Raw genomic sequence first — 18,667 nt, 5'->3', positions numbered from 1 at the left:
GTCAATGATCAACAGTTCGTCTGATAACCTCAATCATGTCAATATCAACAAATGACTCACAAATCCTTGCTAAGAAAATACTGCGCCTCGATATTATTCCAGGGTAGTTTCACATGGAAAACAAAACGAGTCCGAGTCCGAACCAATTTCCACGACAAGACATGAAAAAGTGGGTAAAAGAGAAATGGAAGACGTCATTGACTCTATACTCTCAGTACATCAAAAGTCATTGTTCGGTTGAACCGGTGAATATTCTCGAATTCATTATTCTTCACTGTTTATACCGCAAAAATGAGTGATATCAAGCAACAACAAAAATCAGTTATTGTGATAGGTATGGTTGTTTATGTTCTGTGTCTGTCGATCACTCGAGCTAATCGACTTCTTGATTAGGTGCCGGTGTTGGTGGTGTTTCGACCGCTGCGCGACTCGCAAAGGCGGGTTTCAAGGTTACTATCGTTGAAAAGAACGATTTTACCGGTGGACGTTGTTCGCTGATTCACAAAGATGGATACGTGAGTTTTGTTGTCAACTCTGGTCTAACAGCCCTCCTAACACCCTCAAGCGCTTTGATCAGGGTCCTTCACTGCTTCTTCTCCCTCGCTTCTTCCACGAGATTTTCCAAGACCTAGGAACATCTCTCACGGCTGAGGGAGTGGAGCTATTGAAGTGTGAACCCAACTACAACATCTGGTTCGGAGATGGCTCATCCTTTGAGATGTCAACTGATCTCACCAAGATGAAGAAGGCCATTGAGGCTGTTGAAGGCATTGATGGTTTTGAGCGATACCTCGGATTTCTTCAAGAGTCACATCGTCACTATGAAGTCAGTGTCGAGTCAGTTTTGCGAAGAAACTTCCCCAGTATCTTGAGTCTGGCGCGTCCTGAAGTTCTGTTCAACCTGTTCAACATCCACCCCCTTGAGAGTATTTGGACACGTGCAAGCAAGTATTTCTGGACCGAAAGACTTAGGAGGGTATTCACCTTTGGAAGCATGTACATGGGCATGAGTCCATTTGATGCCCCAGGAACTTACAGCTTGCTTCAGTATACCGAATTGGCGGAGGGTATCCTGTATCCCAGAGGTGGATTCCACAAGGTGAGCCTGATCCCCACTACACACCAATGTTTTGATACTAACCACATTCCAGGTTGTGGAAGCATTGGTCAATGTCGGTCAGCGGCTAGGCGTTGAATATCGTCTCTCAACTGGTGTCAAATCCATTTCTATCGACCAAGCAACGGGCAAGGCTAACGGTGTTGTCTTGGAGAATGGCACACATTTGCCCTCAGACATTGTAATCTCAAATGCGGATCTCGTTTACACCTACAACAACCTACTACCCAAGACAAGCTACGCAGACTCACTATCAAAACGTGAGACATCATGCAGCAGCATTTCATTCTACTGGTCAGCATCAAAGATCATTCCTGAGCTCAACGCGCACAACATTTTCCTTGCCGACGAGTATCAGGAGTCATTCGACAGCATCTTCAAGGAGCACCTGATTCCTACTGAACCTTCCTTCTACGTCAATGTTCCTTCGCGCATTGACCCCTCAGCTGCCCCTGAGGGTAAGGATGCTGTTGTTGTCTTGGTGCCTGTTGGCCATCTTCTCTCAGACTCCGCTGGCACGCATCGCGGTGCTTCCAAGTCTGGAAACTCCAATATCCTTGAAGGTGGTCAGGACTGGGAGAAGATGATTTCGCTTGCTCGCGACACTGTCATTGCCACTATGAAGGCCAGAATAGGAGTTGATCTGGCCCCTCTTATTGAGAATGAGATTATTAACACTCCTTACACATGGCAGGAGAAGTTCAATCTCGATAAGGGTGCTATCTTAGGTCTGAGTCATTCTATTATGAACGTTCTCGCCTTCCGTCCTGGTACTCAACACTCCAAGTACAAGAACCTCTACTTTGCAGGTGCCAGCACACATCCTGGTACTGGTGTTCCTGTTTGTATTGCCGGCAGTAAGATTGTTGCTGAGCAGATCATGAAGGATTCAGGATTTAAGAAGGACCAGATTCCTTGGTCTCAAGATACCTCCAAGTCTCCTAAGAGTGGACTTGACAAGCTCCACGATTCCTCGCTAACACTGTTCCAAGGCTTCTTGGGAGCTTTGGTCGCGATGTTGTTGGCCTACTATTACATGTTTATTGCTGCTAATTAGCGATGTCTGGGTATTTAAGATTCATATCAATATGCATTTACTTTGTATGGGAACTGGTAGTCAGAATTCTTAAAATAATACAATCTTCCATTGACTTCAACTAAAGACGCGACTAAAAGTCAATCGATGATATTGCGTTAGCTCATAAGCATAAAGGGACATGACGTGAGCTAAATCGGATAATACTCGGCCATGAGGGTAGTAATGACAAGGGAGTTTGGCTTGTACCATCAATATCACACGGCTGCTACCGTTTAAACCCATCCGTGTCGTCATTCTGATTAGAATTGTCCGATCAGCCTTGTGATTCTCGACTCAAGGATATAGCGGAGAGGTCCATGCTCTTCATCCGGTGCTCATTAGGGATCGACGCTACGGCTACCGGCAACCTTCTGGCAGGCCTGGACCGTCTGGGCATAACCCGCGTGGTGAAAACGTGAGGGTGTGGGCCAACTCTTACGTCGGCGTCATCGACTCAGACAACGTCCATCGACTGGAGACAGATGTAGCATCGGCTATAATTTAGAAACACTACAATGACGACTACATAGTCGGCATCGAACTGCCGTGTATTCGGCAGGCTCGGTATGAAGTCATGGGAGGTTTATTTGACACACGGTTTGAAGATTCTTGGCCATGCACGACAGCATTCAAGTGTTTAAGAGAGCTGCCACACCTCCAAACAGATCATCTTGTCTCGGCTCACTAACACGGTAATACACCAAAGCAACTCAAGTACCCTCTGCTCGACGAGAACCAATTGCCAAGATGGCTGAACATCTCCATGCCCGTAACGATGCCTTGAAGACCAATGGTAGGCTATCATGAACCGCTACATTTGATTTGAGCACTACTAACCAGCTTCAAGGCTTCAATTTTAATGGAATTCATAGCCAGATCAACATCACCCCGCGAGGTTCAGACTGGTACTTCACTGTTTGTGCTGTCATGACAGTTTCCTCCATCGTCTTTGTCGGAATGGGATTGAGGAAGCCACGAACCCATCGCGTCTTCCACTACATCACCGCATCTATCACTATGGTAGCAGCTATCGCATACTTCACCATGGGCGCCAACTTGGGCTGGGCACCCACCGAAGTCGAATACCAGCGCAGCAACCACGAGGTTGCGGGCAGGTACCGTGAGATCTTCTATGTTAGATACATCGACTGGTTCATTACCACTCCTCTACTTCTCATGGACCTTCTTCTTACTGCTGGAATGCCTTGGCCTACTATCCTTTATGTTATCCTTGTCGACGAGATCATGATTGTCACTGGTTTGGTTGGCGCCTTAGTCGTCAGCTCCTACAAATGGGGATACTTTACTTTTGGTCAGTTCAGCCTTGTGATCGTAACTACGAACATTTACTAACACTCAGCTCAGGCTGCGTCGCTCTGGCCTACATCGTTTACCAGCTCGCCTGGGAAGCTCGAATCCACGCCAACCATGTCGGTCCTGATGTTGGCCGAGTTTTCGTCATGTGCGGTTCTTTGACTGCCGTCGTCTGGATCCTCTACCCAATTGCCTGGGGTGTTTGTGAGGGTGGAAATATTATCTCTCCAGACTCTGAGGCCATCTTCTACGGTATCCTCGACCTCATCGCAAAGCCTGTATTTGGAGCCCTTCTCCTCTTTGGTCATCGCAATATCGACCCTGCTCGTCTCGGAATGCGAATCCGAGATATCGACGAAAGAATTATTCCCGAAGGTCCCAACGTTAAGCCTGGCCAACAGCGAACTGCCGCCAATGCCAACGCTCCTGAGGCCTCAACCTCTGCCTAGAGCAGAGATTAATGTGGAGGTTATGCCTCTGTTTACAAGGGCGAGACTTCCTTATCAAAATTGACAATTGCTGAAACGATAACCGTTGTCGTACATCAGCTCAACTACCTCGTCAAGGTAGCCTTTTGACTTTATGCAGTCGCGGCATTTGACACTTTGGATTACTTTTTCGTTAGCCATTCAATACGGAGGATTTTTAACAATGGTCTGATGATACCCTGCGGTCTTTTAAATCACACATATAGCTTGGCCGAGGCCGATTCAACAGTTTGGGTCCATTTTGAACCATTATTAGATGTGTAGTTAATACTGTAATAAAAATAATATCTCGTCTTTATCAGTACCACACTGCTCGAATGACACATTTCTGCACACAACTTGGGGTATGGACAGGCTATGAAAATACTTTTAAAAAGAATTAAAAATACTACCGTTTAAATACATCACTCCAATCTATAAGTACTTCAATCCATCTTCCTCTCTTCAGTCTTTGGTTCAACGACTTGCTCTGGTGTTGCGACCCTGACTGGTGTTCCGTCCATAATGGGTGTAACGCCGCCATTCATATAATGATCCTCCCACTCGACGTCGCTGAGATACTTGAAATCCAGACCTCGGATCTCATGCTCCTCACTCGCTCTGAGATGCAGTCCAGGAATCTTGTTGATAACAAAGAGTAGCAAGCATGAAACGACAAAGGACCAGGCAGCACAGGTGACGGCACCAGCCAGCTGTAGGCCAAGCTGCTTGTAATTTCCTTCCCACCATCCGCCATCATATGAATCTCCAGATACACCATCCAGGGCGGGGACAAACTTGGCTGCGAACAGTCCTGTGAGAATATCACCGATCACGCCTCCGATTCCGTGGATGGCAAAAATATCAAGACCATCGTCAATCGAAAGCAGGTACTTGTACTTGACAGTATAAAAGCAACCGACAGTAGTAACAAGACCAATGACTGGTGCAACATAGATGGGCGTGAAACCTGCGCAAGGTGTGATACCAACAAGTCCAGAAATGATTCCAGAACAGAATCCAACAAGGCTGAATTTCCGTGTATGCATATATCCTAGGAGGACCCAGCCGAAACCACCAGCGCATGCCGACATGTTCGTATTGACAACAACATAGATGGATCGAAGACTGAGGTTGGCCGTACTACCACCGTTAAAGGCAAACCATCCAAACCAAATAAGGACAGTTCCAAAGCACATGAGCAAAGGGTTGTGAGGCTTGTAATGCACTGCCTTCTTTCGATCGGTGATAGTGGCATCAGGAATTCGAGGACCCAGCATCATTGACCATGCTAGGGCTCCAAAGCCACTCGCGATATGAACGGGTCCTGAGCCAGCGAAATCATAAAGGCCAAGGTTGTAAAGCCATCCGCTTGGGTTCCATTCCCAGTATGCAAGACTGTGAGGAGTGTGTTAGTTTCACAACGGCATAAAGAAATTATAAACATACATGTAGTATACAAAGGTGGTCCAGCAGAGAAGAAAGACCATACTGGGCCAGAGTCTACCTCTCTCCAACATTGCTCCAGCCAAGATCATAGCGGTTGCTGTCACAAAGGTAACACCGAAAACGGCATAGAGAAGCTCAGGGATGTCGCCATTCGCAAGAGACGGCTGAGCAAGGACGTTGTGGAAGGCTGCCAGTGATAAGTCACCAAGGATCGGGTTTGTGGTTCGGCTTTGGTACAGGGAATAACCATAGATCCAATACTGGATACCGACCGCGCAGGCGCAGAATAGAGACTGCAAGACCATTGTCAAGGCAGCCTTTCGGCGATGCATGCCCGCATACTGTTGGGATTAGACATGTCCCCCGAAATGTAGTTGAGATACTCACCAGGAAGCCGATTGCCGGTGTAATCTGCCAGCAAAGAATCGTGCATACTAACATCCAGGCCAAGTCTCCCTACTCTTTAATTAGATGCGTGATGCAAAACTGATCAATGGTAAGTACCTTGTCGTATGGTGCATTCAAGTCCTTAGTAAAAGGATCACCACCTGTAGGGTCAACAGCGTAGTCCGGCCACTCAGTGACCGGCGTAATTGTAGAATCAGCCATGCTGTTGCAGATTCAGTGGTGGAATGAGCAGCTGGTGATCTCCATCCATCGTGTCGATGATCTAACTGGACTTGTTATATAAGCCCGAGACAAATGAAGCTCGGGATCTCGATATGTGGGAGATTGTAGTGTCTTGGCAAGAAATGGATATCATTACTTGTTTGGGGTCTTTTTACTCTTTCCGGCGAATTCTAACGAGATAAGGAGTGTTACACCAAGATAACAATTCTCGCGGAGGGAGGTTGTGGCGTTTATGCTTATCTCTAGGCAGCGGGAGTTGGTGAAATGTGGTTGGTGGGATCGACATCAAGATAACGGGCTAACGGGTTGACATAGCAAGACGGCTGAGCATCTGAGGCTGTTGGGGCATTCCATAAGATGGCTCAATTAACATGGACGTACAAACCAGTCACTGTTTACAATTCACTGTCGTCAGGTCAAGTCACTAACAACCCATTCTCTACGACTGAGCTCAAGACAACTGTACTAAAGTGCCTTTATTGTGAATGGAACAGAATACACTTGGTGTGACAGCTTGGCACTTGCCCGTCCATCTCGTACAGGGGATCCTTCACTTCTCGGTACTTTGCTGTGGCCTTATCTCTACACCTCCCTGTTGGTACGCTAGTGGACGAAACATGGAGGTGGAGACTGGGGTTAATTGGCTAACAGATCTGCGGTTCTCATTTGAACCTGGAGCTAATCTAAGGATGGCTTGAGTTCGCTATCATTGATGAAACGAAGCAGATAAGAAATATGCTTATCGTCTAAGCCTATCGGACTCTCATAAAGATCAGAACCCTGCGCTGTCGTGTCTAGGATCATTCTTGATACGAAGAAGTAAAAGCTAGGCTTTGCACTTGTATATCCAGCTTTAGACTGCTCACTCAGCAGTTGATGTTCTTATTGGCGTCAACCATGTCTTTCTCCTGCAGCCATCTTACCCCCAGTGGTCGGTTCCAGAGATGCCGAAAGGGCCATGACTACTTATTACCCCTTCGCGCCCACAATCACCATTGATACTGAACATAGCATGGCTTGTCTGATTGAGAAAGATTGGATTGGATCGCCAGACTCTATATCAGAGACGCAGAGCCTTCGTGGGTAATAGTCTCTGCGTCTTGCAGCGCAACCCCATCATAAGCCATAAATCCTTCTCGGTTACCACTGTACTTTCCAACGCAATGTAGATTGATGTTTTTACCGTTCTTCGCCGACTAACATACAACTTCATTCTCTACAGCAATTGGTGCTGCACTGCTAGACAAACGATTCGGTTTTGTTGGCTTTAGTCAGCGTCTGTCATCATATGTAAGGTACCGCTAGTGCAGCCCTCGTAAGACGGATGCTTCATCATGATTACGTGAAGAATTTGTCGAAATTCGATTAACTATATATCCCACAATTGCCAAATAAAAAGTAAAACATATTAGATACAGTCGACCAACCGCAATTGTGCCATAAATCGATCACGATCATGGGAATTGCATCAAGGCGAACCAACAGTCATGAAGCTCAAGGTGGAGAGGTTGAGCCAAGACCCAACTTTGAGTCCACAGGCCCTCGATTTCAGACCAACGACTTACCGTTCGCCGGAAGGCTCGGTGCCAATCAAACGTGTTTGATTGATGGTGTGACAAGTGAAGATGAGAGGCTGCTAGAACAACAGCCTGATGCAACACCGCATATGTCATTCCGTGAATTGGTCGACCTGCATCCTATCACTAACCTCGATCTATGGAAGGCAGCATTAATAGAAGGAATCGGTAGGCTATTCTCGCCAGATCCATGGTCAACCACAGGCTCACTCGAGACAGGAACTCTATTGTTTGTCTTTGTTACTGTGTGGGCGACTTCTTCCCCTGATGTGATTCCAGCTCAGCCGACTCGACAGTTGGGCAGTTTTGACAATGCTACTTTCATCGGTCCGCTCGTTGGCGGCATACTTAATGTGATACTGATTACCCTGTTTATCACGTCCTTCGGTGCAATATCAGGGGCACATTTCAACCCACTCATCACGTTTGCGACATTTTGTGCCCGCCTTTGCTCGCTTCCACGTATGGTTCTATACATTTCAGCCCAAGTTGGTGGCGCTTCGCTTGCTGGATTATTGGTTAGAGCCAGTTGGGGAGGTCGAGATTTTAAGACTGGAGGCTGCTGGTTGTTTACCGAGATTGTGCCAGCAAGAGAGGCATTCGTCATTGAGCTTGTGTTCGCTACCTTACTCTTGTTCCTCGCGTTCGGCGTAGGTCTGGATCCAAGGCAGGCCAAAATAATAGGTCCAGCACTAGGTCCGTTTCTTGTGGGACTTAGTGTTGGGGCGATGAGTTTTGCGAGCGCTTTCACTAGATATGGATATGGAGGCGCGGGCATGAATCCTGCGAGGTGTATGGGGGCTTTTGTTGGAAGTAGGTTTCCATCTTGGCATTGGATACACTGGTAGGTCGAAATAATCTGAAACAACGTCTATCTAAATACTGACAATCACTGGAGGGTAGCAAGTTGCGTTGCGTGTATTGTTCATGGCATATGCTATTATTTCATACCCCCTTGGACGCAAGTTAGGGAGTAGTGTGTCAGAGAATGATGTTTTCTTCTCTATTACCCAATTATTCTACCTCAAATAACACATATGATCGAAGATAACTCGAGAGACACTATACTGACATGAGAAATGATATGACTTAATTAAATCAACCATCAACTTGAACTTGACCTGTTCCTGTCGTACAACGTCAGCTTTCAGTCTCAGCCACTAACTCGCCATCAATATGCAGGGCTGCCGCGTGAGCAAGACAGTCTTGATCTATTGCTATAAATGAGGAGGGGCAAACAGACATGGTCTTGACAGCTCGACGAGGCTTCGTATATATCCAGATGCCTGTCTGGTTGATGTTGCTATTCCACTAACCTAGGAGGGTAGGGTTATCCAGTCTCAAATAAACAAAATATGCAACCAGACTTTACGCACCCTAATACTTAGACTGGCCTTAGAAAGCCGAACACCGTGGATTATCAGTTCAGGCTGTGAGAGGTGGCTTAGAGGACGAGGACAGTGGCGGCATGGGAAAGGCATTCCATGACTTGGCCGCTGATCTGCAGGCTGCATCATGTATGAACAGGGAGGGCTTTTGATATTCAATAAACCTCTACAAGAACGCAATCATTTGTCGCTCATATCCACCAATACCTTCACCTGGTTATTCTTATCATGAATTAGTGCTTTTATTCCATCCTCCACAATATTTTCGAGCTTTATCTTTCTCGTGATCATCTGTCTTGGCTTTATAGCACCTAAAACGTTCGTTAGTTAAGTTTCATAAACTCCGGACCTTAGATATTACCTGAAGCAAGATTTGCAATGACAGCCTGAAAATCTTCACGAGCATAACCCAGTACGGACTTGTATGAGCTTTCCTTCATCGTGATCCAGTTTGGGTTGAAGGGAACTTCCTTCTCCCAGATAGCGAGGTTAACCACAGTGCCCTTGGGCCTGACGACTTCGCAAGCACTTTTGATACTAGTAACATGTTAGTAAAAGCACATCCGCATAATAAAAGGTACTCACCTCATCGGTACACCAGCGCAGTCAAACACCACATCGGCACCCTTACCATCAGTCAAGCCAAGCACGATCTCGTTGAGGTTCTCCTCTATCGGGTTCACGACACGCGTAGCACCAAGCTCTCTTGCAAAGTTCTGTCGTGAGATGGCTACCTCTGAAAGAATGACTTCGCTGACGCCCTTTGCTTTCAGACATAAAATCATGGCCAAGCCAATGGGACCACCTCCGAGAATGACAACCTTGGAACTGGAGTTGATCTCTGGCGCTGCCGTCATCGCATGCCACGAAACCGAGAGAGGCTCAACAAGCGCTCCAATCTCCAGGGGCAGATCCCGAGGAAGAGGATGGACATGTGTGGCATTGACGCAAACAGCTTCGCTTAATCCACCGCCGCTTCCGCTCAAGCCTATAAAGCCACCACTGTGGCAGACATTCTCGGCATGATTGTGGCAGGCTGCGCAGTGACCGCAGAACAGCGTTGGCTGAATAGCACAGGGTTGACCGACTTCAAAGCCTTCGACATCAGGGCCGACTTCGGTGATGATGCCAGAGAATTCGTGTCCAAGAGTGACAGGAATAGATTCCTTGGTGATGGGATGAGGTGTCGTTGGACAGAAATTTGGGCCTCCTAAATACTCGTGTAAATCTGTTCCACAGATACCGACAAACGCCGGAGCAACCTGTTGGTGGGTTTAGTTTTTGAGACTGGGCAGGATTTATAGGAACGGAGGACCAACCTTGACTTGCCCGGGCTTTACAGAAGGGAGAGGAACTTGCTCGACACGGATGTCCTCTATGCCATAGTATCTCGCTGCTCGCATCATGGTGCTATAATATGACCGATGAATGGTTGTGGGTGATCTGCGGAAGGGTTGTATGTAGAGGGATCTTAATGCTGTGAAAGGAAGCCTTGGCATAGTGAAGACCATGTCCCAAATCCTTTTTTCGAGGTGAGTCCAACGTTGGCTTTATATAGGCCGGATTCATCCAGACCTCACATGATTGAGTGTCAGATCATTGACCCACCGGAACCTTACGTTGTTGGCGAAACCACAGGCACTAGCTTAGTTAGCCTCCGCAGTCAAATCAAATCACCTCTGATCAATGGAACTCGATCGATATCCCTTCTTGGGTTCATTCAAGCCCATCGTTTGATTCGTTTGCTTATACAAGCGCATCTTTAGCAAGCCATCAGAATGCGGGGTACAACGATGATCTGTCTCGTTTTGACTTCCATTTGACCTTTTCCCCAGAGCCAGAAGTTTTAAGATCCCTGTTTAGCATTAGCGTGCGGACGTTGGGCCGCACCATCATCGGCTCCGATATTGTCGGTTATGGGAGACCGGCAGATGACATTCGGCCTTGTGTATACAAACGATGAGTCAATCTTTTCATTACGTCTACTATATGTGATGGAGAGTATTTCGCCCCGTTTTATTAAAGTCGGGCTTCCTGCTGCATACGTGGTGATAAGTCGTAATGGTATGTCTTTTGTTGACAAGCTTGAAGCTCGCCTGTACACGTCCGATAAAGATAGATCAGAGTGATGGGAGATACTAAATAAGGGGTTCTTATCTAAAATCACATGATTCAGTGTACTGACTAACAAGAGACAACCTGTAACTAAGACCCAGTCGCAAAACGAAAAACAAACCCGATTCGTATCGGAGAGCCTCAAACGCAAAACGAGGAAGCTTCAGACGGAGAGCAGAATGTTGTTCGATGCCTTGGTCAAAATGCCGACGGAACTTCTAGTGCTGTGGGCGGGCTTTGAGGAGATTTGGTAAGTAAATCAAGAACGTGGTCCATCAAAGCCAAGAGTTATGAAGCTGCGAAGGCACGGTCAAGACTTGAGAGCTAATTACTCCCTTCTAATTGGCGAATGCAATCATCAGCTTATACTACAGTTGGAGCTATGGTGCGCTTTCGCTAAGCTGACATGAGATAACCCAGATTGGCGGCCACATGTTACCTTTTTGGTACTCGGTCTTAGCCTAATAGCAAATTGTAAGCAGCATAAGCAATATAATATGTTAGCAAATGATAATATACTCCAACTTCCCATTCCTCTTCTCACTTTCTGGCTTTATACCCTTACCACCACAATATCAACGCTGACTGCTTCCAAGATGACTTCTCTTGGTTCCCTACCCAACGAAATACTCTTCCAAATCTTTCGAGACAGTCCTCCTCAAGAGCTTTGTCGCCTCAGTTTCGTATGTAAGAAACTAGGGTTCATAGCCAGCCCATGCCTTTGGTCAGACATTGAACTTCACGAGAAAGGGTATCACGAGTCGAGCTCTGGAATCACACATTCACCGCCTTACAGAACAGCACCGCGACATTACAACAATTCCAGTAGACGTGGCTGGCAGAGTGACATTTGCATGAGAGCAAAGAAGCTATTCGTGCTATTGCAGAGTCTTCGCACGCATGATGAAACGCGGCTCAAGCAGCTTACTAGTAGAGTGAGAAGTCTTTGTACGGTGATAGAACCGAGTTGGCAATCTGATGTGCATGAGTTCTCAAAACCGATCTCGATATGGAGTATTCTTCCTTACTTCACTAGACTTGAGTCGCTTGAGTTACACGGCTGTTCCGATGCCTTGCGCCATGGCAACGCCAATTTACAATTGCGTGATGCGCAGCCTCTGGCTAATCTCAAATTCGCAAAGCTGTTCGCGTACATACCACGAGATGTTGCAACATATGTACTGCGGTCCAATGACAGCCTGGAGCGCCTCGAGCTCGGAATGCTGGATGATCCAAAACCTAGTGATGTCGGCATAGACTCAGGTGACAACCTCAACTTTGACGAGCAAAATGCTTACGCAGGTGGTGTCATTCCTCGGTCATTAGGTGGCTTCTTTCATGATTGTTCTCCATCTTTTCGATATTTGAAGTATCTGCACTTGTGTCAACCTTGCAATAGTCGGGGAGATTACTTCAATCAGACCAATGCCTGGTCAGTAGATGCGGATAGGTCCACTCATGAATCCTGGAGAAATATTCTGGTGGCTTCATGCCAATCCCTGGAAACCTTGGTGATCGACCAAAGGCCAGGGGCTGGTGTGGAAGATGTCGAAGGGTCCTCGGAGGAAGAGTTCCTCAACACTGGCTCATCCGGCCTCGGCAACAAAGCGCTTATCGAGTCAATTGGGAGCATGATCACCAGTGAATCAGACCTTCCCAGGTTGAGCGAGGTGTATCTATATGGATTCATAGTCAGATCTCCTCTCCGCAGGAGGCCATCCGAGGAAACTCCCGGGGACACGTTGCTGCATGGCCTCGAAAGACGCGGTATTAAGTGCGAGGCAAGGAGAGGGAAATGGTGTCTGTTTGATCAAGACTCTGGAACGACATCATGGGCGAAATGGGATGGAGATGGGTGCAGCAATCTTCACGATGAGTATATGGGAGTTAAGTGGTACACTGTTTTGGCCAAGACGTAACTGATTATGTGAATCGGAGGCAAACAGGATAAAAAAGCAAAAGCAAGCACACAATAGCTTGTTCACAAGTACGCTTGCCTCAACACGGGATCGAACCGTGGACCTTGTCATTACTAGTGACACGCTCTACCACTGAGCCATTGAGGCAGTCCTTTTTAGTTGGAAGAGTCGTCTTTGCTACTGTTCAAGTACAACACCCAACTTGTTATCTGCTTAGTTTTGGATGCAAATTGGCAACGAAAGATGAAACAGGATTGGAAAGTGGATGGAAAGTATTCTTTAGATTTAAACTTCATTTATTCCTAAACCACTAAAAACCTGTCATAACGGCCGTTTATCTATATAATTAAATCATCAAAGACGTTGTCCCTGGGCTGTGGCAGAGTAAGAGTCTGCATTGTAGGGACGCGACATCAAAGCATCATCCGAGTTATACCCAGTCATAGCAACGGGAGTTCCAGGCGATGTTCTCCTCTCAGTACCCTGAAAGATAAACAGGATCGCCTTCAAAGAATCAGATGGGTTAAGCATTGCCAGCCAAGCGTAAATGCCAAACGGTCCTCCCTGGTAGGATTGCTCTGGCCTGTCATTCTCTTCCAGCTTGGCAAATGTTCCACGACCGTGACCGTGGACATAGACCTTCCAAGGGTAGGCAATGTAGAAGAATATCGACAGGGGGACCATCAGAACACAAGTGACAAGGTTGGGAAGACTGATATGAACATCAGCGTATGTGAGTACATCGGTAGGCTCGAGAACGCCTTGGTCTCCGAGGATCCAAAAGATGATCTGCAAACTGTTAGTTAACCATTTTTCGTAGTAATAAACTTGCAATGGCTTACCTCTTGGAGAAAGGTCAATCCAACCACAATTTTAAAGGCGGTAAGCTTGAGCATCGGGGAGTGATGGGCAAGGTCCTTCTTGAGGAGCATGTACATCTGAAGGATCGCGGCGACAGAAACAATGAGCGAGATGGTCATAATAACGCGCAGGTAAATGTTGGCGAACTCGCGCGAGTTGCTCTCTTGACAGAAGACGCCAGCAGCTTGGGTGATGTCAGTTGCAATGGCAACACCAATGGCAAGGACTGGCATCTGAAAAATCATGACCCAGCGGGTCTTGAACCATTTCATTCCATTATTTCGCTTGGTCGCGAAAAAGACATCGCGCTGGTCGCGGTGGGGCGATACATAATCGCAGAGGAGCAGAAAGAAGGATCCGAGAGCGAAACCTTCAAAGACGTGAAGCCATGGCTGGATGTAGACCTCGGCAGTGGGGAAACAGATAGAAAGGAATGAGATGAGGGCGAAAGCAGAGATGAGGTTGCCGACTCGCATGATCCTGAACAGGTTAGCCCAGATTCGACGCTTTGATGTTGGAAGAGACAACATACTTGACCTGCTCGGAGGGATTTGAGAGGTGCGTTGCGTGGAGTTGCTTGCAGGTGAACATAACGATCATGGCCACAGCAGAACATGAGCCACCAAGAATCATGGCGAATTGATAGAAACTGAGATTGCCAACAAGATTTTGATGTGCATCTTTTGCCAGTTAGTAAACAAGACGTCAAGTGGTTGTTGAACATTGGCTTGCATACCTTGGGCTAGTGAATGTGTAGGACAGGTGACGGGGGCATCGTTGTCATCGTCGCTTCTAAAAAGACCCATCGTAGTGTGAAGGGTAGTGGTGTTGAAGGGTAACTTGTGGTTGTTGGATGCTGTTACTAGTGGAAGAGGAGATGTGCTATGGTAGAGATTTTCACAATGGAGTGCTACAGCGATTGATATATAACTTCAAAAAGGATCATCATCCATGGCAGCCCCCTCCACAGTGAAACCTAATCAAGCTCATTATCCCTATGCAATGGCAGTGCCATGGGCAGAATCTGGGTCAAGCATGTCAGCCCTACCAGGGTCAGTGGAGACAAAAAACACCTCTCCAAACAGACCTCCATTCGAGGGATCATCCCAAACACGCACCCATGAAAGGTTGGGTGATGAGGGAGAAAGAAATATGTGGGAACCTCTCCACCATGAGACAGGCTGTGAGCTACTCAGCAAGTCCTCATTTATTATGTCACCATTCAGCATGGGTATCCCGCCAGTTGGAACCAATGGTGCTCAGCCACCAGGAAAACAGGAACGGACGTGTCCGCGGCTTGACCCGACTGGTACTGGGATCAGCAAGCCAGCCACTCACAAGACAACGATGATCGTAGGCTTAGCAGAGATGACAATACAGGAGAATAGACACTGAAATGTAACGGCAGTCTCACTGCAGTGACCTGTTCTCTGTAGAATTTAAGCTTACTATGCTCTCGAATTTTCAGCTCATTCTTGGCTCTAATTTCCACGTCTTGACTCCTCTCAATGGCTCGCATTTTCTGTTTGTTGATTGGTCATTATACTGTATCAGTGGAGTCCGAATCTCAAAATATTTCCCTTCATTTTCTCTTCCCTCAATCCAATTCTTTGAGTTGCGGCCTCCCATCCGGTATGGCTATGTCTGATCGACAATGACTTTCGTCCCTCCAACGTCGAATCGTTTCCTGAAACCGGTGAATCGATTCGAACGTGGCTTGGATTTGGTGACGATTGACGGGCCTGACGGATAATTCGGCAAGCTTTCTCAGGGTCGAATGGTCTGCTGGATGCGGCTAGATTTGCTGTCAGAGTGACATTCGAATCCACTCGCGGCGTCTAGATAATACGAAGAGGATAGATAAGCGATAAGATATCGGGAGTCGGCATTCACAAGCTCCGCGATCCCTGTTGATCAGCATCAGTGTTGGTTCCATAATCTGTCATCCCAAAACACGTCGACTACCCTAGACGTGAACAAATAAACAAAGTATTTCTCCCTCGCACCTTTTTTGTACACGAATATATCTTGTTTATATGAGATATAAATAACGAATAATATTCACACTAAAAAAAAAAAGAACGAGCCCAAGCGTTGTAGGTTCTGCAGGCTGTGACTGTTGATCTGGTCTTGCTGAACTGTCTTTTCGAACCAAAGGGTCACATCGACAGCACATAGTCCTCGTGGAGACTCAGACACTGAATTGAGACAGCTACAAAACTCACTCAAACAGCATGATTTCTCTCATAAACGTAGCCTCAAATATACAGAAGATGAATCATCTCGTATTCATCCCACATGATCTCAAAAACATCAGCATGTCTCGAGACAAAGACACCATCACGACTCCTTCATCAGGCTATTATTGGTTCGCTCTGGCACCAAACAACCCCGCTCACTGACTCAAAGACCTTCCTAATCCAGTTAAGCTTCTGGGTATCTTCGTATTATTTCCGAGGCGCGGCAAACGCGACTCAACTCAACGCGCACGAGTGAGGCGCGTAAAGTGACTATTTGATTAAAACACTGAGCTGTCCTCTTTTGTATCATAATTTGCAGATCTGTCTAGTCACACTCTAAGCCATTCGTTCTACAGAGTAAAAATTGTTCTAATATCTTCACCATGGTTCGCTTGTCCAACTCCATTATTCTTATCAGCATCCTGGCTTCTGGTGCCGTTGCTGCACCTGAATTCGATCAGGAAGCTGAGCTACGCAGGTCAAATTGCGACGTGAGTGTCCCTCTTTTCGCCCTTGAAAACCTTCAGCTAATTTGCCTGTTTTCCACAGAATGGCTGCTTTGACGATTCTTTTCCAGGTGGTTCATGCACAAACGACCCAGCTTGCATGTGCACCCAGAACAAGTATCGCGAGGCGTATTTTTGCTGCATGGCAAAGAGCTGTGAGGCCATCGTCCTGACCAGTGAGTGTCATGGAGCCCCTCATGCGTGAATAGAGCTAAGAAAATGCGTATAGGATCTGTTAAGAGACAGCACGATGAATGTCAGGCTCGAAATCTTGACTTCACTTTCAATGTTGAGAAAGCCTGCGGTATTAAGTTGGCAGCCACTACTTCCACAACCTCTTTAACCGAAACTGCTGCTACATCCACGAATTCAGAAACATCTTCAGCAGTGATAGTAGCTGCGACTTCTGATGCAGAAACCAAGACCATCTCCGATAAGAAGGCCGAAGATACGGCTCAAGCATCACCCACAGAAAGTGCTGCCCCTGTGACTGATGGTGTCCCACAGCTAAAGCCCGCTCTGGGCGGCCTGGTTCTGTTGATGGCCTCCGCGTTCTACCTTCTATAGAATCGTTCTAGGCTTCAGTGGATAATAGCACAGAGTTTGGGTCGGGGTGTGTTTGGTTTCCGTATAGAGGGTAGAAAGGAAGCCGACTCTGTTAATCATTAATTAGATGTGATCCTAGAACTTGTTATAATCGATAATTGATAGAAAGCTACACACGATGTTGCTTGTGTCTCCTTTTGGGAAGAAAACAAAGTCTGCGTTCTGTACTCAGGAACCAGTATCGCACTCTACAGTAACTACTCAAAGGTAACGTACGCCAATGCTGACAATTAGATAACCGTGCCGCATTGGTAAAACAGACAGGGTATGATTCTGACAGGGATCATCGAGATCGGTCTAACTATCTACTCGTAATCTCACTGTCAGCTTCCCTGCGTCAATTAACTTGGCAATTACAAAACGATTCAAGATGACAAACGGAGTGTACTCAACTCCCGAATGGTATATGAAAGCTCAAGATAAAGATGTGAGCAGTGACATAGGCAGATTGACCATACATCACCTCGGCTTCAAACAGGCGGCCGAGGGTACCCTGGTCTTTGCACCACTTGACTTTACCAGCGCCCCCCGAGCAATTCTTGATGTTGGAACTGCGGATGGTCTATGGATGCGCGATGTCCTATCCTCCATTCCCGAGGCAACCCGGGATGAGCACACGTTTCTCGGTACTGATATCAACACTTCCTTCTTCCCCGATACCGCCACGAACGGCATCAAATATGCGAAACAAGACATCAAGGATCCTCCACCCCAGATCTGGCATGAGTCTTTTGACCTCATAAACTTACGCATGATACTCATAGCAGCTGGTTCCGGTGATGCACAGCGATCTGTAGTCAACCAACACATTCGACTTCTCAAGCCTGGTGGCTGGATTCAGATTGGCGATTGTGATAGAGTTTGCCCTACCACAAGCGAAGAAAACCCGTGTTATAACGACATGTTTGCTTGTATTCGCGCTGTCTGTCAAGCGTCTGGACTAGATCCCCTCGAGGCTCCAAAAATGAAATCATGGCTTATAGATGCCGGACTGGAAGATATCCAGGAGAGAACGGCGTTGCGTGCTGTTGGGAAGAATAACACAGATGAGGAGCTTGGGAGATTGGGGATCAAGGCTGACTTAATCATCGCGAGGGGATTTGCAGCTGGTGCCAAAGGTGAGTGTGGCAGTGGACTAAAGATAACTCTTATACTGATTGACTGGTTTAGCCTTGGACCCATCTCTCAAACCATTGACTGACGAGCGACTCGATACGTTGGTGCAAGACCTGGAGCTTGAGTTGGCCAATACTGGAGCATATTTTCCGATGCGGTTTGTTTGGGGTAGGAAACCACTATAGACGCGGTCGATCTGTTATCCTCGACATAAAGTGGTGTGTCAGGATGAAGAAGTTATACTGGAGGTCTGACACGAATTCTTAATCGTTGCAAGTATCTTT

General features: G+C 46.9%; 9 protein-coding genes and 1 non-coding gene across 10 annotated transcripts; 6 read left to right on the top strand and 4 right to left on the bottom strand.

Moving 5' to 3' along the window:
* Nucleotides 1-291: 291 nt before the first annotated feature.
* On the top strand, nucleotides 292-2,174 carry FPOAC1_005422 (uncharacterized protein; the record flags this gene model as incomplete). Its single annotated transcript, XM_044849949.1, has 4 exons — nucleotides 292-334; nucleotides 394-515; nucleotides 566-1,099; nucleotides 1,152-2,174. 4 exons carry the CDS (start codon nucleotides 292-294, stop codon nucleotides 2,172-2,174), a joined length of 1,722 nt encoding a protein of 573 aa, XP_044708659.1.
* A 768-nt stretch (nucleotides 2,175-2,942) lies between these two features.
* FPOAC1_005421 (uncharacterized protein) lies at nucleotides 2,943-3,958 on the top strand (the record flags this gene model as incomplete). Its single annotated transcript, XM_044849948.1, has 3 exons — nucleotides 2,943-2,988; nucleotides 3,043-3,507; nucleotides 3,561-3,958. The coding sequence occupies 3 exons, from the start codon at nucleotides 2,943-2,945 to the stop codon at nucleotides 3,956-3,958; spliced, it is 909 nt and encodes a 302-aa protein (XP_044708658.1).
* Nucleotides 3,959-4,422: 464 nt separating this feature from the next.
* FPOAC1_005420 (uncharacterized protein) lies at nucleotides 4,423-6,034 on the bottom strand (the record flags this gene model as incomplete). The annotated part of the gene is made up of 4 exons (XM_044849947.1): nucleotides 4,423-5,374; nucleotides 5,426-5,766; nucleotides 5,813-5,881; nucleotides 5,930-6,034. The coding sequence occupies 4 exons, from the start codon at nucleotides 6,032-6,034 to the stop codon at nucleotides 4,423-4,425; spliced, it is 1,467 nt and encodes a 488-aa protein (XP_044708657.1).
* Nucleotides 6,035-7,511: 1,477 nt separating this feature from the next.
* FPOAC1_005419 (uncharacterized protein) lies at nucleotides 7,512-8,535 on the top strand (the record flags this gene model as incomplete). Its single annotated transcript, XM_044849946.1, has 2 exons — nucleotides 7,512-8,445; nucleotides 8,531-8,535. 2 exons carry the CDS (start codon nucleotides 7,512-7,514, stop codon nucleotides 8,533-8,535), a joined length of 939 nt encoding a protein of 312 aa, XP_044708656.1.
* A 665-nt stretch (nucleotides 8,536-9,200) lies between these two features.
* FPOAC1_005418 (uncharacterized protein) lies at nucleotides 9,201-10,426 on the bottom strand (the record flags this gene model as incomplete). The annotated part of the gene is made up of 4 exons (XM_044849945.1): nucleotides 9,201-9,331; nucleotides 9,382-9,557; nucleotides 9,606-10,282; nucleotides 10,340-10,426. The coding sequence occupies 4 exons, from the start codon at nucleotides 10,424-10,426 to the stop codon at nucleotides 9,201-9,203; spliced, it is 1,071 nt and encodes a 356-aa protein (XP_044708655.1).
* A 912-nt stretch (nucleotides 10,427-11,338) lies between these two features.
* On the top strand, nucleotides 11,339-13,054 carry FPOAC1_005417 (uncharacterized protein; the record flags this gene model as incomplete). Its single annotated transcript, XM_044849944.1, has 2 exons — nucleotides 11,339-11,385; nucleotides 12,151-13,054. The coding sequence occupies 2 exons, from the start codon at nucleotides 11,339-11,341 to the stop codon at nucleotides 13,052-13,054; spliced, it is 951 nt and encodes a 316-aa protein (XP_044708654.1).
* A 75-nt stretch (nucleotides 13,055-13,129) lies between these two features.
* Nucleotides 13,130-13,201, bottom strand: FPOAC1_005416. The gene has a single exon. It is a non-coding gene; the product is annotated as a tRNA-Thr (tRNA).
* Nucleotides 13,202-13,408: 207 nt separating this feature from the next.
* Nucleotides 13,409-14,721, bottom strand: FPOAC1_005415 (uncharacterized protein; the record flags this gene model as incomplete). The annotated part of the gene is made up of 4 exons (XM_044849943.1): nucleotides 13,409-13,843; nucleotides 13,897-14,395; nucleotides 14,448-14,595; nucleotides 14,652-14,721. The coding sequence occupies 4 exons, from the start codon at nucleotides 14,719-14,721 to the stop codon at nucleotides 13,409-13,411; spliced, it is 1,152 nt and encodes a 383-aa protein (XP_044708653.1).
* Nucleotides 14,722-16,538: 1,817 nt separating this feature from the next.
* FPOAC1_005414 (uncharacterized protein) lies at nucleotides 16,539-17,228 on the top strand (the record flags this gene model as incomplete). The annotated part of the gene is made up of 3 exons (XM_044849942.1): nucleotides 16,539-16,646; nucleotides 16,705-16,837; nucleotides 16,891-17,228. 3 exons carry the CDS (start codon nucleotides 16,539-16,541, stop codon nucleotides 17,226-17,228), a joined length of 579 nt encoding a protein of 192 aa, XP_044708652.1.
* Nucleotides 17,229-17,637: 409 nt separating this feature from the next.
* Nucleotides 17,638-18,568, top strand: FPOAC1_005413 (uncharacterized protein; the record flags this gene model as incomplete). Its single annotated transcript, XM_044849941.1, has 2 exons — nucleotides 17,638-18,385; nucleotides 18,438-18,568. 2 exons carry the CDS (start codon nucleotides 17,638-17,640, stop codon nucleotides 18,566-18,568), a joined length of 879 nt encoding a protein of 292 aa, XP_044708651.1.
* Nucleotides 18,569-18,667: the final 99 nt, after the last annotated feature.

This window comes from Fusarium poae, chromosome 2 (genome assembly GCF_019609905.1).
Source record: "Fusarium poae strain DAOMC 252244 chromosome 2, whole genome shotgun sequence".
In the NCBI taxonomy this organism is placed as follows: Eukaryota; Fungi; Ascomycota; class Sordariomycetes; order Hypocreales; family Nectriaceae; genus Fusarium; species Fusarium poae.
Note: the sequence above shows the minus strand (reverse complement) of the source record. Positions and strands in the feature narration are given on the sequence as shown.